The sequence below is a fragment of the Pongo pygmaeus genome, chromosome 18 (assembly GCF_028885625.2).
Source record: "Pongo pygmaeus isolate AG05252 chromosome 18, NHGRI_mPonPyg2-v2.0_pri, whole genome shotgun sequence".
Taxonomy (NCBI): domain Eukaryota; kingdom Metazoa; phylum Chordata; class Mammalia; order Primates; family Hominidae; genus Pongo; species Pongo pygmaeus.
In genome coordinates, this window is record NC_072391.2 from 45,191,548 (window position 1) to 45,217,127 (window position 25,580).

General features: G+C 48.1%; 2 protein-coding genes across 4 annotated transcripts in view; both read right to left on the reverse strand.

The window, feature by feature from the left end:
- The window catches only part of ABCC12 (ATP binding cassette subfamily C member 12), a 72,855-nt gene extending 70,641 nt beyond the window's left edge, over positions 1-2,214 (reverse strand). Inside the window, exon 1 of the mRNA XM_063654369.1 lies at positions 2,043-2,214. The gene's annotated coding sequence lies outside the window, so the exon portion shown is untranslated. The remainder of the gene's footprint in view (positions 1-2,042) is intronic.
- A 10,082-nt stretch (positions 2,215-12,296) lies between these two features.
- Positions 12,297-25,580, reverse strand: part of ABCC11 (ATP binding cassette subfamily C member 11) — a 67,534-nt gene continuing 54,250 nt past the window's right edge. Inside the window, exons 23-29 of one of the 3 annotated variants that reach the window (XM_054452499.2) lie at positions 25,156-25,245; positions 23,517-23,706; positions 21,818-21,977; positions 17,452-17,530; positions 16,668-16,781; positions 14,050-14,214; positions 12,297-13,920 (exon numbers count right to left, since the gene is read on the reverse strand). In XM_054452499.2, coding sequence (XP_054308474.2) covers positions 13,828-13,920; positions 14,050-14,214; positions 16,668-16,781; positions 17,452-17,530; positions 21,818-21,977; positions 23,517-23,706; positions 25,156-25,245 — 891 coding nt within the window. In that variant the 3' untranslated portion in view covers positions 12,297-13,827. The remainder of the gene's footprint in view (positions 13,921-14,049; positions 14,215-16,667; positions 16,782-17,451; positions 17,531-21,817; positions 21,978-23,516; positions 23,707-25,155; positions 25,246-25,580) is intronic. The other 2 variants (XM_054452500.2, XM_054452501.2) reach the window with 2 other exon arrangements.

The window sequence follows — 25,580 nt, forward strand, 5'->3', positions numbered from 1 at the left end:
ATAGGAAATTGGTGCTAGAAGGTAATTTCCTTGAGTGCTCCCCAGGGCATGTGAAGTTTTGATGATCTGAGGTGGCTTGGAAGCATTGCAGCTGGAATGGCACTTTGCTAAATTTGGCAGCCCTGGGGGGAAAAATGAGACTTTTTTTAAAATCAGGAAGCCTGCTTTGGCTAACGTCTCTATCCCCGTCTGTCACGCCGTCCTTTGCCAGGAGTGAGGAGCTGCCTGGGGTGAGAAATCTGCTTGCTGGCAATCACAGGATGGGGTCTGAGGGGCACACAGCTGATGAGAGCTGGGAGGAGGCAGTGCCAACTGGGCCAGGGTCCCTGCAGCCATCGTGGCTCTGTTCTTGGCATTGTGTTTTCCATGCAGAGCATCTGAGGGTTGGCAGGAGATGCCAAAAAGTCCCTGGTGCACCCCTCTGCTAGCAGGCAGGGGGTTCCTAACCTAACCTCAACAGACTGGACAGGCAGAAGCAGGAAGGGCTCTGTTTAGAGCACAGGACACAAAGACCATGTACAACTTGCAGTTCCATTTTATATGGCCTGCATAGTTTAAACATTTTTTTCCAATTTGTGGAAAACATTTAAAAATGAGGAGATACCACATTAAAAAAAATAAGACTGGCTTCTGGCTTTCGTCAAATACCAAGAGCTCTGTATGCTCACGTGGTGACAATCCACTCACGTTGAGCACGGCAGCCCCTCCTGGGCAGGGCATACATGCTTTAGTTTGCCACAATCCCCACCACTCCTCGCTGTCTCTGTGATCTGAGATTTGGGGTCGCGTACCATTTATTATTGCATTGGCACTGCTGTCTTCCTTATAGTGTTTCCTGAGGCCTTTTTCTCTATCCTTGTCTCTGCCCCAAGAGAGAACAAAAGACGTCTAGAAGTCATCTCAAGAAGAACCATATTTCCACACCTGCCCACTTTGCTCTGTTATATTTCATTTCTGCCCCTGTCTAGCCCAGAAAATTAACAATTTCATGTTTGAGAACTGGACTCTGGGTCTTCCTTGGTGCTCATGACGGGAGTCCCTCCATCAACCAAAAGCAGGCACACCTTTAGTCATAAAATTTTTCCCAGATACGAGACTACAGCCCTACTTCTTTCTTAATAAATCCATTCTTAATTTAAAGCCACCAAAGTTATCAATATCTGATGGTCTCCCCCAACTCCCACAGCCCCTTCCTCCAGGGCCTGACTGGCCTCCAGCACAGAGGAGACACTGGGGAGCTCTCCCAGGCCCTGCCTGCACCACACCTCTCCTGTCTGTCCCCAGGTCCCAGGCACCTGCGGCAGACCAGAAAGCCCTGTGAGTGATGAGGGACTGGGGTTGGGAGGCAGGGGGAGGCAGAGAGGTGGCAGAGGGAAGTGCGTGCAGGGGACAGCACCAAGCTGGGGGTGCAGGAAGGGAAGTGGGGGTGCTTTTGCTCAAGTTCCCTCATCTCCCAGAAGGCCTAAAACAGTGGCCAGTGATGGCATCTCCAAATGAGGTCATCCATCCAGTTACAGACACATTCCGACACGATCAAAGAAGGATGCAAGAGCCTGGATTCAGAGCAACTCAAATCTACACTCCCAGGAAAATAATATATTTAAAAGTAAAAAAAAAAAAAAAAAAAAAAGAAAGAAAGATGAAAACCTCATATGAGAACTGCAGTAATGCTTCATGATTCCAGGTCTTTTTTTGGGGGGGTATAAATCCCGTAATTAAATTGTGAACACTACCCTGTATATGTGTTTGTGCATGTGTGGGAAAAGACTTACATTATTCCATGTAGGCTTTTGTATTTCAGAGATTTTGAAATCGTGTCTTGCATTTCTGCCTTTTCTTTTATGATAGCGGGGGCTCCAAAAGTGGAAGAGGGGCTGCCTTTCTTCTGGGAGCCTCGTCCCTGCTGCCTCCCGCTTGGGCAGCCCCATTCAGTGGTGTCACCCCCCCACCCACACACACACACACAGCCTGTCCTGGGGATGAGAGACAAAGGCCCTTGGGACTAAATGGTGGCCGCTAATTGCTACAGGGAGAGGCTTTACCTGGGCTGAGGATGAGAGGGAGGGGAGGAGGGTCAGCAGTCATGGGGCTCAGAGCCTGGCACCTGCTGCCCAGGAGTCCAGGGTCTCCTTCTCCCCAAGGACTTCAGATTCAGCTTCTCTTGTCCCACCCGCCTGAAGTCCTCCTCTTCAACTGCCCCATTCAACTGCCACTCCCACCACACCTGAGAGGGAACTCTGGCGGGCCAACATTCCCTCTACCCACATTAAAGGGCTCTCCCCTCTCCCAGGATGGCCTGTGGCCCGGTCTGGCTCTTTGGTGACAGTCAGAGCCCATGCATGAAAGCACTGTGCATGGCCAGCCCTTCCCTGGCTGTCACAGCACATCCTTGTAGAAGAGAAGGAGAAAAATCCTCTCTCCAACCCTCATTCTACAGACAAGAAGCCCAAGGAACAGAAGCCTATCCACGACTGGAGTGGGGCTGAGACCAGCACCCAGGTCCCCTGAGTCCCACTCCAGGCTCCTTCCTGGGAGAATGCATTGAATTTCCTACGCTGTGTTCCTGCAACGGGGAATCAACTTTGGGATCAGGGGAAGGGAAGACAGGGGAGGGGAGGGCAGGGGTAGGAGAGGGGAGGGGAGGGCAGGGGTAGGGGAGGGGAGGGCAGGGGTAGGGGAGGGGAGGGGAGGGCAGGGGTAGGGGAGGGGAGGGCAGGGGTAGGGGAGGGGAGGGCAGGGGTAGGGGAGGGGAGGGCAGGGGTAGGGGAGGGGAGGGCAGGGGTAGTGGAGGGGAGGGCAGGGGTAGGGGAGGGGAGGGCAGGGGTAGGGGAGGGGACGTGAGGGCAGGGGTAGGGGAGGGGAGGGCAGGGGTAGGGGAGGGGAGGTGAGGGCAGGGGTAGGGGAGGGGAGGGCAGGGGGAGGGGAGGGGAGGGGAGGGGAGGGGGAGGGCAGGGGTAGGGGAGGGGAGGGCAGGGCAGGGGTAGGGGAGGGGAGGGCAGGTGTAGGGGAGGGCAGGGGAGGCGAGGGGAGGGGAGAGGAGCCTAATCTTCAAAACGGAAAATCTCATTCATTCATTCCCCATTCATTTAACGAAAAAGAAAAGGTAATTTGAGCTCAATTTGTCTTGAAATGAACGGAAGGTAAGTCTGAGACCTGCACTAGCAGCTAGCCCTTGCATAGAAAAGTTCCCCTGTGTCACCCTTGGAACCCTGCACATCCCGAGCGCAAGTATGATTCCTGGGGTCCCTTCTGCGCCTGTCTCAGAACAAGCGCCCGATTTCAGGTGAGCCGACCCTAAGGGTTCCACAGCGCTCAGCGAGCCGACTGGGAGGGAGCAAACTCTTTAAGCGCAGAAAAAAACAAATCTTGATTCTGCTTTAAGGATTATTTAAACACCTTAAAGGACCCTCCCAGCCTCACGCACGTGGATTTCATGAGGAATATTGGCCGCAACTTTCATCCTGGCCTGCGCAATGCCGCCCCCTGCTGGCTGCCTTCTGGCCCCGCCGCTTCCTGGAGATCCGAATTCACCGCCTTTGCCCGACCTGAGTTCCCTTCCTACCTAGAGGGAGGTGGAAATGGAGAGGGGCTGTGGGCAGCTGTGTAGGAAAATGGGTCCTCCCAGGAAGGCTCCCCGGCCTGGGGAGTGAGCTAGACCGACTGCAGTTTCCTTACACGTGTCCAAAGTGTTCCATTTAATTTCCCTCCATTCTTCCCTTCACGAATGCAAATCACTGCTAATAATATCACTTGACATTTCTGGAGCCCTTTGTGTATCGCAAAATTCTTTATCCTCTTTATCACCTGATCTTCGCAACAACCCCGGGGGTCTCATAAACACAGCAAAGACTCGCTTCCACGATCTTCCAAACGGAGTCAAGTGCTATCAAGTTTATGGAGGAAGAATGCTGATCAGTTTTCCTCTATCTCCATGAAAGGCCTGGCAGAGACGGATTTCCACCCAGACAAAGAGTATTGGGTGCTACGCAAGAAGACTGGTGGGCCTAGCAGGAAACAGAGTGGGGAATGATGGAGAGGGACTGTCCGGTCTGTATCCAAGGAAGTCCTTAGGAAAAGACCAGCCAAGCTCCTGTTCCAGGCAGAGCGTGGACTCACCCACAGTCAGGGAACTGAGGCCCAGCCTGGGTATACACACGGCTCGGGGTGGGGCAAGATAATGCACTGGAATACAAAAAGAAAAAAAATAGAAATCCTTTTCATATTTTTCCTCTTCCTTTAAAAATTCTATTTTGGCTGAGTGCAGAGGCTCAGGCCTATAATCCCAATACTGGGAGGCCAAGGCAGGCGGATCACTCGAGTCCAGGCATTCAAGACAAGCCTAGGCAACATAGTGAAACCCCATCTCTACTGAAAATACAAAAATTAGCTGGGCGTGGTGGCGTGTGTCTGTAGTCCTAGCTACCTGTGAGGCTGAGATGGGAGTATGAATTGAGCCAGGGAAGTCAAGGCTGCAGTGAGCTGTGATCATGCCACGGCATTCAGGCCTGGATGATGAGAGTGAGACTCTGTCTCAAAAAGAAAAAAAAATTGTGTACAGTGATATACATGTGTAGGGGAGAAAAAGTGTGATACTTTTCCTCACCAGTCATATGGGTTATGGCTGACACTCTTGTAACAAAAGGCAGACTAACAAAAGGAAAGCATAACAATTTTATTTCATCAAAGTTTAATGTGACATGTGAGTCTTCAGAAATGAATACCGAAAGGCTCAGGGAGAATTGTCCATTTTTATGCTTAGACTCAATGAGGAATGGACAGTGGTATAGAAATGCGATTGGACAGAAAGTTCTGATCAACTGTAATGGACCGAGGTGGTGGGATGGGGACCCAGCAGGGCCTGTCTGTTCAGATTCTTCTCGGCCTCTCTGGGCAGCATTTCTTCTTTCTAGGTATGGGGCACGACCCCTCTGGAATGAGGGTCTTAGGACCTACTCTCAGACAAAGTTGGTCAGAGAATTTCTTTACGGCCAGCTCCTGTGCAGAAGGGTGGGGGAAGGTTTGAGTCGCAGTTTTAGGTTTTATCAGTGGCTTTGGGGGAAGAATTTCTATGACTCACCTTGGGGAAGGGGAACTCTGGTTTCTATGACTCACCTCACGGGAGAAAGAGGTGCACAAGGGGTGCAGGAGGGCAGGAGAAGGTCAGAGAGAACTTGCTTCTGAGGCTGCTTCTGAGGTCATCCAAACTCCACCATTTCAAAGTACTCAGCCTGCCAAAGTGCCATACTTTGGGGTATTGTTGTCCGAGCCCCAACACATGTCCACCCTGCACATCCCTGTAAATAACTATACATGCATAAATTAGGGGTCTGTGTGCGCACATACCCGCGGTGGTGCTCCGTGGCAAGGGAAAATTGGTGCTCTATGGGAAGGAAATTTTCCCAGCTCTGAGGTTCTGCGGGGTCTCTATTCCAAAGTGAGGTTCTGGCTGGGCGTGGTGCCTCACATCTGTAATCCCTGCACTTTGGGAGGCTTGGGCGGGCAGATCACCTGAGGCTAGGAGTTCAAGACCAGCCGGGCCAACATGATTGAAACTCCATCTCTACTAAAAATACAAAAATTAGCCGGGCATGGTGATGCACACCTGCAGTCCCAGCTACTCGGGAGGCTGAGGCAGGAGAATCGCTTGAACCCTGGAGGCAGAAGTTGCAGTGAGCCGAGATTGTGTCATTGCATTCCAGCCTGGGCGACAAAGCAGGACTCTGTCTTAACAACAACAAAAAAAAGTGAGGTTCTGTCTGAAAAAAAAAAATAAAGAGAGAGGAGTGGGGAGACAAAGACAGAAAGAGACAGATAAGAGAGACAGAAAGAGCAGAAAGACTTGGCCCAAAGGCCCCAAGAAGTGCTCCGAAATCAGTGTGTGCAGTTACATAGAATCAATAGCTTACAGTGGCTAAGAGTAGAAACTCTGGAATCAGATCTGTCCTCAAAATCTCTAAATTTCAGTGTCGTCAACTACAAAATGAAAACATGATCCTGAAAGCATTGTAAATTAACTGAGGATTAAAGTGGATCATGGAATTGAAGCACTTAAACACAGTGCCTTAAACAAACACTCAATAAATTGTAGCTATTGTTTGTGAATAATAATTTTAAAATTAGCAGGATCTCAGCTGGGTGCGGTGGCTCACGCCTGTAATCCCAGCACTTTGGGAGGCCGAGGCGGGCAGATCACGAGGTCAGGAAATTGAGACCATCCTGGCTAACATGGTAAAATCCCGTCTCTACTAAAAATACAAAAAAATTAGCTAGGGGTGGTGGCGGGTGCCTGTAGTCCCAGTTACTCGGGAGGCTGAGGCAGGAGAATGGCATGAACCCGGGAGGCGGAGCTTGTAGTGAGCCGAGATCATGCCACTGCACTCCAGGCTGGGCGACAGCGCTAGACTCCATCTCAAAAAAAAAAAAAAAAAAAAAAAAAATTAGCAGGATCTCACTAGAAGTAAGAATTCTACCTCCTGGGTTGCTATTAGAATCTGTCTAGTAGAAATATACTGATGTCTCTGCTAAAAGAAGGGGTTTGGGTTTTTCACTTTATTTGCCTAATGAACTAAGGCGAGAGATATAAAAGGACTATCAAACAAAGTTGATGTCAAGTGATTTTGGAAAGTAATTGGAATTTGCATGGACTTTTAAAACAGTAAGTGGAAGAAATAAATGTAAGTAAAGCAATAATAGGATTCGTGAGCCAGAAATACATGCATGCAACAGTCAGAGAACAAGCCCTCTAATAAAGAACAAAAATATTTCACAGCCAGAAAATGTGGGTGCTGGTCTCAGCTCCACCACTTACAGCTTAAAGACCTGAGCAAGCCCCTTGGCTCAGAGAGCTGAGCCTAGGAATTAAACCCTGCCCCCAACATGAGAAAGAATTCTCCAATAATCCATTCTCAGAATCAGGAAAACTATGCTAATTGCAAACAAATAAATTTTCCATGTAAATGGTTGGGTCATAACAATCTTGTAATAAACCTGTTTCTTTCTTTGCATGGGCTGTTAAGGAGCTTAGAGCAAAAACTCAGCCATCTCTAGTAACTGTACACAATCTTATGGCATGCACTTATATGCAATTATATGCGAGGAAGTGCTCTATTCAAAGTCTAAATCATGAACACACCCCAGATCAGTGAAGGATATTGATATATGAGGGGAGAAGGAGGTGGGGAGCATTTCAGTGAATGCCACTGAGAGGGACTGAGACCCTCATATCAGAACAGAAGTTTCTAAATTGGTATGGTTCTCTCTAGAGTATAATGCTACCCGTTAAGTATCTGGGAACCAAGGATTTGGCAAGGAACATGCTTATCAAGTCAGCAAAGTGTACTCCTCTTTGCTCTGATGAATCATAGTTTTGCGCTAATGCTCCTCAGAGATGCCACACTGGATGGCAAGCTCTGCATAAGGAGCTGTCAGGCACTAGAAATAGAACTTCCATGAAGGGGCAGCCTATCTGTCCCCCTGCTCTGAGCAGGCCATGCTGGCTGGTTTGGGGGTGAGGCCTTTATCCCCAGCCCTTACTGCTTGCTTCATCCTTCTCGTTTTCTTCCCTCTCCTGTTTTATTTTATTATTTTATTTTATTTTTGGGATGGAGTTTTTCTGTTGTTGCCCAGGCTGGAGTGCAGTGGCTCGATCTCGGCTCACTGCAACCTCCGTCTCCCAGGTTCAAGCAATTCTCCTGCCTCAGCTTCCCTAGTAGCTGTGATTACAGGCGCATGCCATCACGCCCGGCTAATTTTTGTATTTTTAGTAGCGATGGGGTTTCACCATGTTGGCCAGGCTGGTCTCGACCTCCTGACCTCAGGTGATCCGCCCACCCTGGCCTCCCAAAGTGCTGGGATTACAGGCATGAGCCACCGCGCCCAGCCCCCTCTCCTGTTTTAGATTCGAGTTCTAAACCAGCCTATTAAAAGCCAGTGGTGTGGTTGTGGGCAAGGTATCTCCTCCACCTGGGACACGAGTTCCCTCTAGAAAATCAAAGAGCTGAGTTAAATGCAGGTTCTTAAGTTGTTTGTGTGCCATGGACCTTTTTGGCATTCTCAGAAAAAGTATTTTTATGCATGAGATAAAGTACATAGGATTGCAAAGATAACCAATTATACAGAATGTGCTTATCATAATATGTATAAAACACAGCTGAATATTGTAAGGTGTATGCTTCTATATTGATGCACTAAGTAATGTGATCTAGCAGAAGGTCTAATGACTATTATAATTTCAAAGCATTGATGCATGTAAGTGATATTTTGAGACATCTGAAACAATTGAAATGAGATTTGAGAATACCGCTGATTTCTATTGGTAACAAAGTCACAGATATTGCTAATACTATCTATTTGTTGCCCCATCAAGGAAAATACCAAATTTCAGTTCGTAAAAATAAAGATGTCATTTTTTTTCCCATCCAAATTCATAGATGCCCTGAATCTAGCTAAGAGGTCCATGGACCACAGGCTAAGAACAGCTGGACTGACGACTTCTAAAATTGCTTCTGACTCTGAAGCAGTTGGATTCCACAGAATTTTCTAAATGATGCCAGGGGACAGATTAGGGGACATTTAGGATAATGGGGTGAAATTTTACAATCTTAACAGCTCGCACCAGAGTGAATCAGAGGGTGGGAACCGTTTTTGTTTAGCAACTGCCTTGATCTGTCTCTTGGGGCAGTCAGAGACACCCTAATGACTTGCTTGGCAGGAAAGGGCACCAGAAGGGAGAACTAAACTGCTCTGCATAAAAAGTGTCCAAGAATTGGGAGGTGGGGGCAGGGAGAACACAGACAGTAATTAGAGAACCAGAGAGGAAACCAGAGCCAGAGCGGGTTAGAATGGTGAGGGACTCCTTAAGAAAGCAGATGGTTGATATTCAACTGGAAGTTGTTGACTTACTGTCAACAATTCTTTTGACCCCACACTTCATTAAAGTGGTCTACACATACAAAGGAAATAAGGAAAAGTGCTGAATTCTCCTGCTAGGTGAATGCAGTGGAGCAAAGGAGAGGATGGATGGCCTAGCGGGAAGGCAGAGTTAAAAGAGGTCATGCAAATCAAAGTGACGGGAAGCACAGAAACTTTGGGAAGCACGCTGGCATGGGGGCCTGGACACTTCCTGTCTAGGTCATACGGGACACGTGCTCTCAGCTAACCTCTGTGTTCTCAGAGCATGGGCCAGAGACCAGCAGTATCAGCAACATTTGAGCCTTGTTAGAAGGGCAAATTCTTAAGCCCAACCCCAGACCTACTGGATGGAACCATATGAGGTTGGGGTCCAGCAATCTGTGTCTTCCCCTCCAGGCAATTTGGATACTCAAGTTCAAGTTTGAGAACTTCTGCTGTCAGGCGTTATTATTTCCATTATTGCATTCCAGTGTCCCAGTCCGCAGAGAGGTGTATGCAGAATTTCTCCCAGCACTCAGCCTTGGAGGACCCGCTCCCAGCAAGGGGATAAGAACACTGCCCCTCACCTTGCACTGGAGAGAGCTTTCCAGAGCCAGAAAATGCTCCCAGCCACGGTGAGCTCCCTGCCCCTCCAGGCAGCCACTCTCTCCTGGGACCTTTCCAGTGACCCTCCTGGGACCTTTCCAGTGACCCAAAGGTCCATGCCTTCTAGGCTGGGGCTGCCCTCTGGAGCCACTTTTCTGAAAGAAGCCCTTCCAGACCGGAAAGACTGAAGTCTGAGTCTTCCCGTCTTTCTGCTGGTGCCTTGCACAGCATGGTGCTCTGGCCACCATAGAGGTTGGTCTCTGAAGACTGCTCATTTACCAGTTTCTCTTAGGATATCGTCCAGGGCTGCAGACAGAGGGCAGGGCAGGCAGGGCCAGCGTGACTGTGGCCTCCTTTGCTCTGTACATCAGTTGCTGTCACCGTGGACCATACTGTTACAGGAAAGGAGCCCCAATCCAGACACCAAGAGAGGGCTCTCGGATCTCGCGCAAGAATGAATTCAGGGCAAATCCATAGAGTAAAGTGAAAGGAAGTTTATTAAGCAAGTAAAGGGGCCAGGCACGGTGGCTCACGCCTATAATCTCAGCACTTTGGGAGGTCGAGGCGGGCGGATCACGAGGTCAAGAGAGCAAGACCATCCTGGCCAACATGGTGAAACCCCATCTCTACTATAATACAAAAAATTAGCTGGGCATGGTGGCGGGCGTCTGTAGTCCCAGCTAGTCGGGAGGCTGAGGCAGGGGAACCGCTTAAACCAGGGGGGCGGGGGCGCAGAGGTTGCAGTGAGCCGAGATCGCGCCACTGCACTCCAGCCTGGTGACAGAGCAAGACTCCGTCTCAAAACAAAAAAACAAGTAAAGAAATAAAAGAATGGCTACTCCATAGAGCAGCCCCAAGGGCTGCTGGTTGTCCACGTTTATGGTTATTTCTTGATGATATGCTAAACAAGGGGTGGATTATTCATGCCTCCCCTTTTTAGCTCATATAGGGGAACTTCCTGACGTTGCCATGGCATTTGTAAACTGTCATGGCGCTGGTGGGAGTGGAGCAGCGAGGACAACCAGAGGTCACTCTCGTCACCATCTTGGTTTTGGTGGGTTTTGGCCGGCTTCTTTACCGCATCCTGTTTTATCAGCAAGGTCTTTATGACCTGTATCTTGTGCCAACCTCCTATCTCATCCTGTGGCTTAGAATGCCTTACCATCTGGGAATGCAGCCCAGTAGGTCTCAGCCTTATTTTACCCAGCCCCTACTCAAGATGGAGTTGCTCTGGTTCAAATGCCTCTGACAACATCACCCCAACTCATGCACAGATTAAGGCCTCTAGAACCTCTAAGTACAAAAAATTCCATGACCTCCTCTCCACCAGTATGGAATTGAAAATAAAAATAATAAAAAACCATCAAATAAATATAACAAAGCACAACAAAGCCCTTCATTCTTTCATTATAATTATTTTAGTATTATTTTTGAAAGACCAAATACCAATTTTTAAATGTTTATCATAAAACATTTCTGAAACCTGAAAAGGTGAAAAGAATTATTAAAAATCAAAGCCTCATACACTCACCACTTAGCTTAAGGAATAAAATATTACAATATTGGCTGGGCGTGGTGGCTCACAACTATAATCCCAACACTTTGGGAGGCGGAGGCGGGCAGATCACCTGAGGTCAGGAGTTCAAGACCAGCCTGGCCAGCTTGGCAAAACCCTGTCTCTACTAAAAATACAAAAATTAGCCAGGTGTGGTGGCAGGCACCTATAATTCCAGCAACTCAGGAGGCTGAGGTAGGAGAATCGCTGGAACCAGGTGGCAGTGAGCAGAGATCGCGCCACTGCACTCCAGCCTTCGTAAAACCAATGTTGTTTAAAAAAACTAATGGTATTTTTCAAAGAATTCTGCTTTATTGCTTCTCTGAGCCAATGGTTCTCACATTTTGCTGCTGGAGGTGGGGACGGGGGCAGATGGGATGGGGCTCTGCACACTGAGTGGAAATGGGCTCTATTTCCTGTCCTCTGACTCCAGGGGTCAACACTTTTCTGGCGAATTATCTCCGTGGATCTGGCCAGCTCTGAAGCCCAGTGGGGCCTTCACCGCATTTTTGGAACGAGGCTGCCATCTGCTGGCCGCTCGAGGAAAAGACGGCAGCTGCATCTAGCCTGGGGAGGGTCAGTGTGTAGAGAGCTCCCTCACCCGTGATGTAGGCAGTGTCCCACAGCAGCTCTGGGAATGGGGAAGCAGAGGAAGGAGAGTCACCCTCAATGGGCAGATGAGCAGCTGAACTGTGATGGGATGGTAGCACATGGGGTTCCCAGGGACACTTCAGGGCCCAAAAAAGAAAAAAGCCAGGACTGAGGGGAAGGGAATAACAGAGCAAAGGTTTTTTTAAGAAAGATAAACCCCCTAGAAGGAGAAGCAGGTGCCACTAGAGAGTCCCAAATGGGGAACAGAAGGTTCGCGCTCCAGGGCACTGGACTTCTCCTGTTCCGTCCAGGGATTGCATCAGCCCCTGTAGTAGCTCATTCCCGCAGGGATTTGTTTGCTGTTCTCTCTGCTTTGAACATTCTTTCCTGCCCCAGTCCCCTTCCTTGGAGTAAATGTTTGTTCAGTGCTCAGGTCTCAGTAAACTGTGCCCACACTGCCTCCAGAAGTCCCCAGGGGCTGCCTTTTCCTCTGCACCCTGTTCCTGCCTCTAGCCTCAGGTAGCCCTGTTCTGGATTGGCCTGCTTACTTGTTTACAGTTTTACTGTTTACTTACCCTCATGAGATTCCAAATTCCCTGAGGGCAGGGACAACATTTCATCCCCAGCACCAGTGCAGGCAAGAGAGTGAGAAATATTGGTTTACTAAATTGATTTTTTATGGCATTTTTTGAAAATCAGACATCATAATCTGGAATAAAAAGGAAAGTACTTTGAAACATATTTCTCCCAACAGCAAGGTCTCCCCAGAAGTAAGTTGAAAATGATTGCCTTTTCTATTTATCTGTAACCACATGTGGAGGGTGGGGGAGTGAGAACCAGAAAGAGAGACAACAAATTATTTTATTTTCAGTTGTCATATGTTGTAAGTTATGCTGCTCTTCAGTAAACAATCATAGTAGACAGCTGCTATTTGGGGCCTGGCCAGCATCCATATCCATTCTTCCTTTAGGTAGTAAGAGCATCTCAATTTTACTTTGGTGAAACAACCTCTTCTATTCTCAGTCTATATGATCCAGGGCAGCAAATCCCATCCCCAGGCCCAAGTATGGGCATGTGGCTCAGGCCTGGCAAATCACAGTATGCCAACAGCCTAGCACATGATTCATCAGGAACAAGCACATGACCCAAGCTGGCCCAGTGAGATTTCACCCTGGAATCATTGATGCAAGAAGACCTGGGGGGTGCCGAGTGTGTAGGACGTGAACCTGGAGCTGCAGGCAACCATATTGCCACCATGAGGCAAGAGGAAGTTAGAAAGTGAAGCCAAACAAAGGAAAGCAGAGCTAGGAGAAGAGAAACAGAGACCTCAAAACAGGCATCCTTTCATTCCAGCACCCAACCTTGAACTTTTTCTGTATCTTTCTGTTACAAGACCAACAAACTCTTTTTTTGTCTTTCCAAAGTTAGTTTGAGGGAGTCTCTGTTCCTTGCAACTGAACTAGTACTAGCTAACGTAAAAAGCAGAATGAAGATGGCTGGGTGCAGTGGTTCATGCCCATAACCTCAGCACTTTGGGAGGCCAAGGCAGGCGGATCACTTGAGATCAGGAGTTCGAGACCAGCCTGGCTAACATGGTGAAACCCGCCTCTACTAAAAATACAAAAATTAGCCAGTCATGGTGGCACATGCCTGTAATCCTAGCTATTCAGGAGGCTGAGGCAGGAGAATTGCTTGAACCTGGGAGGCAGAGGCTGCAGTGAGCTGAGATTGCGCCACTGCACTCCAGCCTGGGCAACAGAGCAAGACCCTGTCTAAAAAAACAAAAAGAAAAGAAATGAAAGGAAGCAGAACAAAGAAAGTGAGTTTTCCTTAGTTTTATATTTTTACAAAGTCAGTACAGCATTTGCAACACTTCTAACACAGATCAGAAAACTATAAGCTTTTACCTTATTATAAAATTATTCGGCATGTAAGTTAAAAGGAGAACCACATGATCACTGAATCCGATGTCTTAGATGGTTCTGGGGTTCTAAGGTCTTGAGAGCCATCAAGTAGCCTGTTCCAGGGTTTCCATCCAGCAATCCCCACCCCCCCCTACATTTACCCCTGCTTCCAGGAGAAGTTCTCATCTCCAAACAAGAAGGTCACAGACTGTGGGCCTCGAAGCTGCACCTGTGTGAACCTCTGAGCTCAGCCGCCAGCCTCCATGAAGTCTCCACATCTCCTTATCTCAGTGAAGAAGTGGCTGTGGCCATGAGGGCTGCGAACAATGACCCAGGCTTCTTCCGCAGGACCTCCGGCCGATCAAACTCTACCACCTGGAGGGTAGAGAAAGGCGAGGGGAGTATCAGGGCACAGCTGAGCTTGTGTCCTTGGAGGACTCAAAGGCATCTGGGGTAGCAGCCTGAGCCCTCATCCTCCCACCAGCCCAAGGATGCAGCCTTCACCTTCCCATTGCCCATAACCAAGATGCGGTCACAGTTCAGCACGGTGGTGACACGGTGGGCAATGACAAGCACGGTGCAGCCCTGGAAGGCTTCACGGATTGTGCGCTGGATCAGGGTGTCTGTCTCCATGTCAATGGAGGCTGTGGCTTCATCGATAAGGATGATCTGATGAATACAAAACAGGGGTGAAGGCGTCTACTTCAGGCCCTAGAGACCTGGGTCTAGCCCTGGTTTACCACTAATTCACCAGGGCCCTTCCTCTCCAGGTCTCCATTTCTTTAGCTGAGAAATGGGAGAACTGTGCTGAGTGCAAAGCCCGCTCTGATTGCTGATTATCCATTACCTTATGAGGAGACCGTTAGGTCTCAACCAGGAGCTAACTGCATTTTAGTGGCCAGAGAATTAAGTTCTTGGAAATTAAAATGGCCTAGTGGCAACTTCTTGTTTTATTAACTACTTTCCCATTTACCTAAATTAAAGTAGAGCAGTGTTCTCCAAGAAGGGGCAGGCACACACCCCAGGAGGCACATGAGATGATTTCTCCAGCATATGGATAAACACTCTTTTTAGTTTAACATTTTTGTATTTATTTCATTAATGATATGCATGAGGAAACTGTAACTCGCACTGAAAGTGTGATTTCACAAATGGCACTGCTTGGGATGAGGCTGTTTTTGAAAAGGGAGTATCATTAGTAAATCACAGGGTAGGTGGTACCCAGAGATGACAAAAATCATAAAGTAATGACTCAAATTTGGGAAGTAATACAGAGGAAGACATTGCAGCACCAAATGGCTATGTAATTGAAATAAGGAAGTGTGAAGTGAAGAAAGTACTACATGCACATCGCAAATTTGTTGTTCATCTCTCCAAAGAAGAGGGGGAAAGTCCTACCTCCTCTGAAATTTTCCCAGGCTTTGGTCCCCACTGAGCTCTTTTCCCACAGCTCTGACAGTTTGCACCAACAGTTTTTGCATTTATCATTAATTAACCATGATATGTGTGTGTGAGCATGCATACATGTGTGAGTATGGAGGAGGTGTGTACATATGCATGCATAAGTATGTGTGTACATGTGTGTCTTGCCTCGCCTACGTAGGAGAAGGTTTGCCCCAGGCTATCTCACATACTCAAACACCTGAAATTATGGACAAAATATCTAGAAAGCTTCTGGAAGCCCTGTTCCACCAAATTTCTAAAAATATGCAATTTTGCTGCCATAAAAAAGAATGAGTTAATGTCCTTTGCAGGGACATGGGTGAAGCTGGAAGTCATCATTCTCAGCAAACTAACACAGGAACAGAAAACCAAACACCGCATGTTCTCATTCACAAGTGGGAGTTGAACAATGAGAACACATGGACACAGGGAGGGGAACATCACACACCGGGGCCTGTCAGGTGGTGGGGGGCAAGGAAAGGGAGAGCATTAGGACAAATGCTTAATGCATGTGGGTCTTAAAACCTAGATGATGGGTTGATAGGTGCAGCAAACCACCATAGCACATGTGTACCTATGCAACAAACCTGCACGTTCTGCACATGCATCCCAGAACTTAAAGTAAATTAAAAAAATATATATATATGTATGCAATTTTGCCCTGGATCAGCATCTGTCATCCAATTCCCAATTCTAATAAAGATAAAAGGGATGTCCTGCATCCAAATTTTTAAAACAGTATACAGTAGGCAATTTAAAAATCAATGAGGGTCTAATGTGTTGTGTTTTTCTGAGAAAAGAGAATCATCATTTGGTCTAGTTGGAGACATTTCAGCTCAGGTGTAAGGAATCCGCTATCAGGCAGCCTAGGCTGTAAATCTCATCTACCATGCCTCATCCACACCACAAATGCATGTGGAATGGCACTTAGTGAAATGAATAAGCCCATCTTGAATTAATTTTTGTAGAAGGTGTAGGGAAGGGATCCAGTTTCAGCTTTCCACATATGGTTAGCCAGTTTTCCCAGCACCATTTATTAAATAGGGAATCCTTTCCCCATTTCTTGTTTTTGTCAGGTTTGTCAAAGATCAGATGGTTGTAGATGTGTGGAAATAATTAAGAAAATGTAGCACATATACACCATGGAATACCATGCAGCTGTAAAAAAGGATGAGTTGATGTCCTTTGTAGGGACATGGATGAAGCTGGAAACCATCATTCTCAGCAAACTATTGCAAGGACAAAAAACCAAACACCGCATGTTCTCACTCATAGGTGGGAATTGAACAATGAGAACACTTGGACACAGGGTGGGGAACATCACACACCGGGGCCTGTCGTGGGGTTGGGGGAGGTGGGAGGGATAGCATTAGGAGATATACCTAATGTAAATGACGAGTTAACGGGTGCAGCACACCAACATGGCACATGTATACATATGTAACAAACCTGCACGTTGTGCACTTGTGCCATAGAACTTAAAGTATAATAATAAAAAAAAAGAAATGAATAAGCCCTTTGGATTCTGTTGTTGTTGTTGTTGTTGTTGTTGTTGTTGAGAAGACGTACAGCACAGTGCCCAGTGTCCCACGGTAGTGAAGGGAGAAGGAGCCGGTGTGGCTTCCCTCATCATGCATAGTCTGTGGCTTCCCCTGGCCACACAGCAGTGGTGGCCTCACCTTGGAGTTGCGAAGCACAGCCCGAGCAATGCAGAGCAGCTGCCTCTCCCCCACAGAGAAGTTTCCACCGTTTACCACCACATCCGTATGCAGCTTTTTGGGGAACTTTGAGATCTGTGATATGGGAAGAAGAGACAACATAACCTGCAAGCCACTGTGGGGTGAGACCCAACCTGACCTCGTCAGTCTCCCGCTGTATTGGCAACACTGCCCTCCTCTCTCTACGCTCCAACCTCTGTCTTCTTGCTCCTTAACTGTGCCTTGCCCACTCTCATCTCTGGGCCTTTGCATACGCTAGCTCCTGTGCCCAGAATGTCCTTTCAAAAGATCTTTCACCAGCTGCCCCTCAGTTCTTGGTCTCAGCTCAGCTGTCACCTGTTTAAAGAGACCTTGCCTGGCCACCCAATTGAAAAGAGCTGCTCCTGCCCTGAAGTTTCTATGGGTCTCATGACTACCTATACAGCCCTTACCAGTATCTGAAAGTATCCCCTGCATTTACTTGTTGCCTTTATCTCCCATTGAATGTATGTACCAGGAGGACAAAGACCTCATCTGCCTTGTCTTTGCTGTGCCCCTGAGCCTAGAACAGTGTCTGGCACACAGTTGGTGTCTGAGTGCCATCAGCCTTGACTTAGGAATGCCAAGTCATCTTATCTCCATGAGATGATGCATCCATGACCCAAAGCAGCAGCAGCTGGAACACCACATGAGGGGAGCCCCAAAGGAGCAGCCCCCCATGGGCGATGCAGACTTAGACCAAGACTTGGGCCTTGGAGCTACTTACGGCCTTGGTCAAGAATGTCCTCTCCAAAGCATCCCAGATCTGCTGGTCAGTGTGACGGTCAAAGGGATCTAGGTTGAATCTGCCATATGAGAGAAAGAGAAGTGTTCAACAACATCACCCAGGCTTTGAACACTCATTTATACGCCCAGTGAATGACCAAGAATGTTTAGAACTGGATTATGGGGTTTAGGGAAATGCATGGAACCACCACGAATGGAGATTTCTTGCGCCTTCCAGCACCTGTTCCTTCTGCAGGCAGCAGCCCCAGGTTTTGTTTAGGGGCCACCTCCTCCCCAGTCCCCCAGCCCATGTGTTCCAGGGCGGGCTCCACCATCCACTCCAGATGGAGCAAAGGGCTCAAGGATAAGCCAATTGACATACAGCGATCCCTGGCCATGGTGCTTAGCTCGGGGTGGGAAAGTAACCAATCAGAGTGTATCTCAGGACTTTTCGGGCTACCATGGGAGCAGAGACGTGAGGAGAGATTGCAACCATCCTCCCACAGGAGTGGGACACATGGAGCCCCCCAGGGCCCTCATGTGGAGTTCAGAATGAAGCAAGGCAATGCTAGGGGAAAACCGGGCCCTGGAACTCAGCCTTGGCCTCCCCATTATCATGCATGAGTCATTAAAGGCCACTTTTCCTTAAGCCATTTGGGTTTTGTTTTATTGTGTGATAGAAAGTACATAATATTTATCATTTTAACCACTTAAAAGTGTACAATTCAGCAGCATTAAATACATTAATAATGTCATGTAACCATTACCACTATTTATATCAAAACCTTTTTCATCATCCTGCTGCGCACGGTGGTTCACACCTGTAATCCCAGCACTTTGGGAGGCTGAGGTGGGCGGAACACTTGAGGTCAGGAGTTTGAGACCAGCCTGGCCAACATGGTGAAACCCCACTCCACTAAAAATACAAAAATTAGCCAGGCACAGTGATGCAAGCCTGTAGTCCCAGTTACTCAGGAAGCTGAGACAGAAGAATCACTTAAACCCGGGAGGTGGAGGTTGCAGTGAGCCGAGATGGTGTCACTGCACTCTGGCCTGGGTGACAGAGTGAGACTTGGTCTCAGAACAGAACAAAACAAAACAAAACTTTTTCATTATCCCCAACAAAAACTCTATACCCATTAAACAGTCTCTTCTTTCCCCTCCCCACCAGCCCTTGGTAACTTCTATTCTACTTTCCATCAATATGGATTTGCCTATTCCAGCTACCTCATATAAGTGGAATCATGTAGTATGTGTCCTTCTGTCTGGCATCTTTCACTTTGTGTCCATCCATATTGTAGCATGTATCGTTTCCCTCCTTTTTAGAGCTGCATAATATTCCATTGTATGTATATACCACATTTTGTTTTTCCATTCATCTGTTTATAGACATATGACTTGTTTCCACCTTTTGGTTACTGTGAGTAGGGCTGCTCTAAACACTAGTGTACACATATGGGTTGAAGTCTCTGCTTTCAACACTTTGGGATATATAACTAGTCCTGGATTACATGGTAATTCTATGTTTAATTTTTTTTTTTTTTTTTTTTTTTTTTGAGACAGGGTCTCACTCTGTCAACGAGGCTGGAGTGCAGTGGTGCAAACACAGCTCACTATAGCGTTGACCTCTTGGGCTCAAGCAAGCCTCCCACCTCAGTCTCCTGAGTAGCTGGAATTGCAAGCACAGACCACCATGCCCAGCTAATTTTTGTTTACCTTTTTGAGGAACTGCCAAATTGTTTTCCCTGGTCTCTGCACAATTTTACATCCCCACTGGCAATGCATGAGAGTTTCAATTTTTTCACATCCTTGTTAATAATACTTGCTATTTACCTTTTTTTATTGTTATAGCCATTCTAGTAGGTGTGAAGTGGTAGCTCATTGTGGGGGGGCTGGACTTTTCTGTTTCTTGCAGTGAAAAGAATCCTAACATCCAGGTAACTGACATGAGAGAGGGAATCTATCTGGACTTTACACCCAGCAAGCTTTACACTTGCATCTGGAACAGGCAGCACTATAGACACTTCCCTGCTATGCAGCCACGTAGCCCTGAGTGAAACCTGTCAACCTCTGCTTTATCCTTCCCCAGTTGTGCCAGCCACGCATATCTTGTGTGTAGCACAAATGTGTACTAAAGAAGAGGCAGGTCTTATTTGCATGACATTTGATATCTCCAAAGCGCTTTCATAGATGGGTTATTTGACATTTTCTCCTCCATGAGATGGGTATACTCCTTTCTTATCAGTTTTAAGTGGCTCGTTCAAGGTCACACCACAAGCCAGTATGAGAGCCAGGCTTGGCATCAAAGACATTCAGAGAGACGCTTAAGGGTAGAGCCTTAAGTTCTAAGGTAGGATTTCAAGTCCACATTTCTTTCTGCAGCAAGAGGTGAGGGGCAATATCACAAATTATGGGTTTAGAACACCTAGGGTTATATCTCATCTTCACCATTTCTTTGTGTGTCCTTAAACAAATCCCCTTCCTCTCTAAGTTCCATGCCTTCATCTGTAAAATGGGGATAATGAAAGGGCCTCACAGGGTTGCTGGGAGAGTCAAATTAGACAGTATACTAAAGCATTCAGTTGGCACATATAAATGCTCAATAAATGTTAAGTTCATATTTTTACTACTCCTCATACCAACGCACAGGAGATTTGGCCACATTCTACCATAACATAGAAATCTATCACTAAATGTCTTATCATTCCCCTAAGACAACCATTTTTTTGTTTTTTTTCTGGGGGCGGGGAAGGTTTTGAGACAGAGTTTCCTTCAGTCGCCCAGGCTGGAGTGCAGTAGTGCGATCTCGGCTCACTGCAACCTCCACCTCCCGGGCTCATGCGATTCTCGTGCCTCAGCCTCCCGAGTAGCTGCAATTACAGACATGCACCACCGAATCTGGCTAATTTTTGTATTTTTAGTAGAGACGGGGTTTTGTCATGTTGGCCAGGCTGGTCTCAAACTCCTGGCCTCAAGTGATCTCCCTGCCTTGGCCTCCCAAAGTGCTGGGATTACAGGCATGAACTACCATGCCCTGCCTCATGACCCAGTCATTTTGAAACCCTGTGTCTGTGCACATATTGTTCCCTCTCCTTGAAAAGAGTTTCTCTCCTATTTCTGCCTAGCAAGCTCCTACTTAGCTTTCAAGACCCTGATCAAATGTCCCCTCCTCTGGGAAGCCTTTCTGGATTCACTCAGGCAGTGACTTATCCCAGTCGTAGCTCCCTTAGCATTTTGTACATATCTCTGATCTAGCAATTACCCCTTCATACTGTGATTTATTGGGTCTTACCCCTGTACAAAACCATCTTCCCCACCCACACTGTGAGCTCCTGCTGGGGGAGCAGGGGAAATGTACATTCATTAAACTGGCTCCAGTCCCTAGCACAGCGTCCGGACCAGGCAGAAGCTCAGAAAAGGCAAGTTAAATGAGTGGGAGGATGAATGAAGGAATGAATGAATGAAGCTCTGGGGCTCAGTTTATCCTCCTGGCTCTAAGAATTCTCCTTAAATATCACAAAACATGGGGGACCTAGCCTGCTTTTTAGTGCATCCATCTTCCTCAGTCCCCATGCCTTTATGTTTCCTCCCAGATAAAGTGCATTGTCAGTAGGAGCCTAATCTGGATAAAGCTTCATCCCTGAGTTGACTTCTGAGGACACAGAAAGTGTAGTGAAGAGGCTGGAAGATCTGGTTCTGTCTGCTTCACTAACTGGGCTGTCTGGATTTTTCTCATGTCACCCCTGTCCAGAATGTGTACCATTGAAGAAGCACTTCCTAAAAACGTCCCCAGGGGCTTTGCCCAGTGCACAGAGAGAATAAGCCACATCTGGACAAGAAAGAATATGGTAGCCTGAGTACAAATGCTTAATGGTGTAGTGAAATCTGACCAATCCCATCAGGGTTTTGTTTCTGTTTTTTGTTTGCTTGTTTGTTTGTTTGTTTTTTAATAGAGTCAGGGTCTTGTTGTGTTGCCCAGGTTGGAGCACAGTGGCTATTCACAGGTACAGTCATAGTGTACTACAGCCCTGAGCTCCTGGGCTCAAGTGATCCTCCTGCTTCAGCCTCCCAAATAGCTGGGACTACAGCTGTGCACCACCATTGCCATCCAGTTTCTAAAAAATAAAAATATGTTTTGTTTTTGTGTATAACATTATGGTTTACAAAGTGCTCTTATATATATTGAGGCCTCATTTAATCCTCAACAGTACTTCAGTGAGGTAAGCCAGGCAGGCATGAGTGGCCCAGCAGGCCAAGGAAGCCTGGAAATCGGGGCGTTGGTCACCAGCTCATTATAGGCAGCCCGGTGCTGGAATCCTGGTCCTGTGACCCACCTCCTGCAGGCTGCCTGCTGGCCCAGCACTGACCTGATGGTTCCTGAGAGCAGCACTGGATCTTGAGGGATCACTGAGAGCTTGGACCGCAAGTCCTCCAGGCCGATGCTGCAAATGTCAACGCCGTCAATGAGAATCCGGCCTGCCATGGGCTCCACCAGGCGGAAAAGAGCCATGCCCAAGGAGGACTTCCCTGTGGGGCAAGAAACAAGCGGGGCCTCAGTTTCCTGCATCTGCACTAGCGGAAGCACAGGTCACACCTGGCGATCGCACCTGACCCATTGCCCTCCTTGGCCCATTCTTCATCATTGTGGGCCCTGAAGGGGTAGGACAGGGCTGGCGTCTGTGCTCCAGATGGTACCTAATGCCGTGAGCAGCTTGTTACAGCCTAGATCAGAGGGCACACATGGGGCCCCTGGATCAAAGTCAGCCCACAGACATGTTTTGTTTCATACACACAATGTTAGGGTTATTTTTTAATTCCTTGCCAGCATTTTTAAAAATCCTAGATATAAAAAAGTTCAAATTGCATGTTTCTCTTGAAACTTAGTAGAATTGGCAACACTGGACCCATATCCCCCCCAGGCAACAGCTCGGCTGGAGCTGAGCACGGCCACTTGGCTGAGACACAGTGGCATTCTCCAGTCACCACCCGCCCTCCCCAGCCCCTATATATCACACCCACCCATGGCACTCAGCTATGTCACCTGCCAGGCTCCAAAGCATTGGTGGTTTCAACCCTGTTCTCAAAGTTAAGCTCTATGAGGGTAGAAGCTGTGTGTCTTTCTTACCTTTCAGTTCCCAGGCACATAGCAGGTGCTCAGTAAAAACCTACTGAATGAATATAGGCAGTAGGGTCAGAATCTACTGAGAGCTTCTCTCTGCCAGACCCCGGCCCTCTCAGGGTTTCCACCAATCGGCAGGTGGCAAATAGCAAGAGAAGAACACCCGAAAGAACATATGTGGAAGCTCTTCACCCTGCAGTGCGGGACTGCTGAGGAGACAGAGACCAGGAAGGCTCTCATCATCCATGGGGCTGCCTGGAGGAGGCAGCTCTGGGGTGTCCAGGAGTGGGGCACTGGGGACAAGAACCAAGTCTTAACTGTAGTTTTTGAACAATGCAAAGAGGCAGAGGGAGGGGGACTTGGGCCAGATCTCCCAGAAGTGACAGGAGAGGAAGACAGGGAGAGAAACTGAGGAGGAGAAAGGAAACTGGGAGAGGAAAGAGGAGGAGACAGAGGCTGGTGAGAGCAGTCCAGGAAGGGGGTGGGGAGGGAGGAAAAGGGGAGTCTGGATTTAACTCCTATCCTGCTCTTCATCCTGGCAGTGCCCTGCACTGCCCCTCCAAAATTGCTCCTGCCTGGACCCTACACGCCTCAGCTTAAGCACTGGGCTCAGAACCCAGGTATCCAAAGCCCGGTACCACTAGCCTCATTATTCTGCATACCACCACCCTGTTTATTTCCTCCCTGGCAGCCACCACAGCCTGCAGCTGTCATATTTCCATCTTTATTTGCTGGTCTATTTAACATCTGTCTCCTCCACTGGAATCCCATGATCACAGGGACCTTGGGTTTTGCTCACCAGTGTTTGTCTAGCACAGGGCCCAGCACAGCGTGAGGACCTAATACGTATTTGGGGGATGACTGAGCAAACACATGCCCCCAAATAGGTCTAGTGCCCAAAGGGCAAAGGAGGAGCCGGGGATGCTCCCCCAGGAAGCTCAGCTCACCAGAGCCCGTCCTTCCCACGATGCCCACCACTTCGTGGCCGCGGATGGTCAGGTTGATGCCGTGAAGCACAGTGGGTGTGTTGTCTCTGTATTTCATGTGATAATCCTGAAATGTGATTTCCCCATGCTGTGGCCACCCCTGGGGACAACTTGTGCCTTCCATATGTAAAGGAGCTTCCGAGACACACATCTTGTTTTTGAAGAAAGAAAAAGAAATCAATAGTTATCATCCATCTCGGCCCATCCCTTGCGGGCCTGCCAGCCTCCCACTGTAGGGGGTGTGACCCACCCCAGCCTGCCCTGCGCCAAGGTCAAGCCCCCTGCTGTGTAATCAGAGGAACATCCCCCACGCCCCCATCGCCTAAAACACACAAAATTTTCCCCAGAGGAGTGAGAAACCTGCATAGCTAATTCCCTTGTTATTAACATAGAGCAATGTTCCTGATTTACTGTGTGACTTTAAAGAAATAGACAGTAAAGGCAGCAGAGACTCACCCCTTCGGGGGGTTTCATAGCTCAGAGCCTTTGTGCGGACTTAATCTCTCTCTATCCTCATCCTATGAGACAGGCCTTTTTGGAGGCATTTCCCAGGTGAGGAGATAGAGGATCCAACAACTTAAGATCAACAACTTACTTACACAACTTACTTAAGATCACACAGTTTCAGGTTGGAACTCAAACCCAGATCTGCCTAACGCCGAGCCCACTCTGCATCAAGTGCAGTTGTGTGTGTTGAGAGGAAAGAACGCTGGAGAAGAAGTTGGACCTGACCACCTGGCTGCAAGCCACAACTCCCCATGCTGGTGCCGTGTCACGGCAGCATCCCTGGGCAGGAAATCAGGGCCCTACAATTCATAAATTCCACTCATGCAAGGGGGCAGGAGACCTGGTTTGCAGAGGGCTCTGCCAGCCCCAGCCTGTGTGATCTTAAGCAAAAGTTCTGCCTGGCCCAACCTCAGTTTCCTTGTCTGAAAAATGTGGATAATCATTCAATCAACCTAATAAAATTGTTCCATGATCCCATGAGATAGTCTAGATAAAAGGCTTAGCACCATGCCTAGCCCATAGAAAGGTCTCAATCACAATAATAAAGAACATGATGGAGCCTCAGGCAGTGTGCTATGTGCTTTATGTGTTATATCATTTCAACTTTGTGAAAATCTGGCAAAGCGATGCTATCGTCTTTCTCATTTCAGAGATGGGGAAAAGAGAGTTTGAATAAGTTGCCCAGGTTATTCCGATGATTCAAATGGTAAAGCTTAGACTTGAACCCAGGAAATCTGGCTACAGAATCTATGCTCTTAACCACCATGACATAAATGCAAGCAATAATAGGAACAAAGATTATCGTCATCATTATTATTGCACTGGGCAAACCTCTCATTTCCAAGAGGAGAAGATGATCTCCTCTTCCCCCTAGGAATGCTGTGAGGGATGTGGTCAAAGTGAGCAGACAGGTACGGAAGAGCTTCAGCGAGATGGTCAACAAAAGTCTGGGGAAGACGGGGAGGAAAGGCCAGGAGCCTGGTGTTTCCTGGGATGGTCTCAGGGCTCTGAGGCCAGTGGGGCTTGTAGAGGTCACAGAAGTCATGCCCCAACTTGCATAGCTCCCCACACCAGACCCAGACCTGAACCCCACCTTCATGTACTGCAGTATCCTCTCTGCAGCCGTGAAGTATGCCTCTGTCTCCAAGCCAATCCGGACACTGGCCTGGAAGCTGGACGCCAGCTGGAAGGAAGGAGAAGTGTCGGGGGTCAAGAGGTTGCTGGAGTGTGCTCAGGCTCTTCAACGCTCCTGATAACCACTGATTGCCATTGCCCCTGAGTGACCCCTGAAACTAAGATAATTTTCCTAGCAAGAACGGAGCAGAGGCCCCTGGTGCCCCCTCAGCCCACTTCTGAGTTTAGCTGCAGCTGCGATGGGCAATTCTGGGGGAGAACCTCCCCAGACACTGTTCCACCTCGAGTGCCCTCTGTATGTCTTTCTGCTCAAGACCTCTGCCGACATCGCAGCAACCACCTAGCCTGTGCATGAGGACATTCCAGAAACCCAGGAGACTTAAG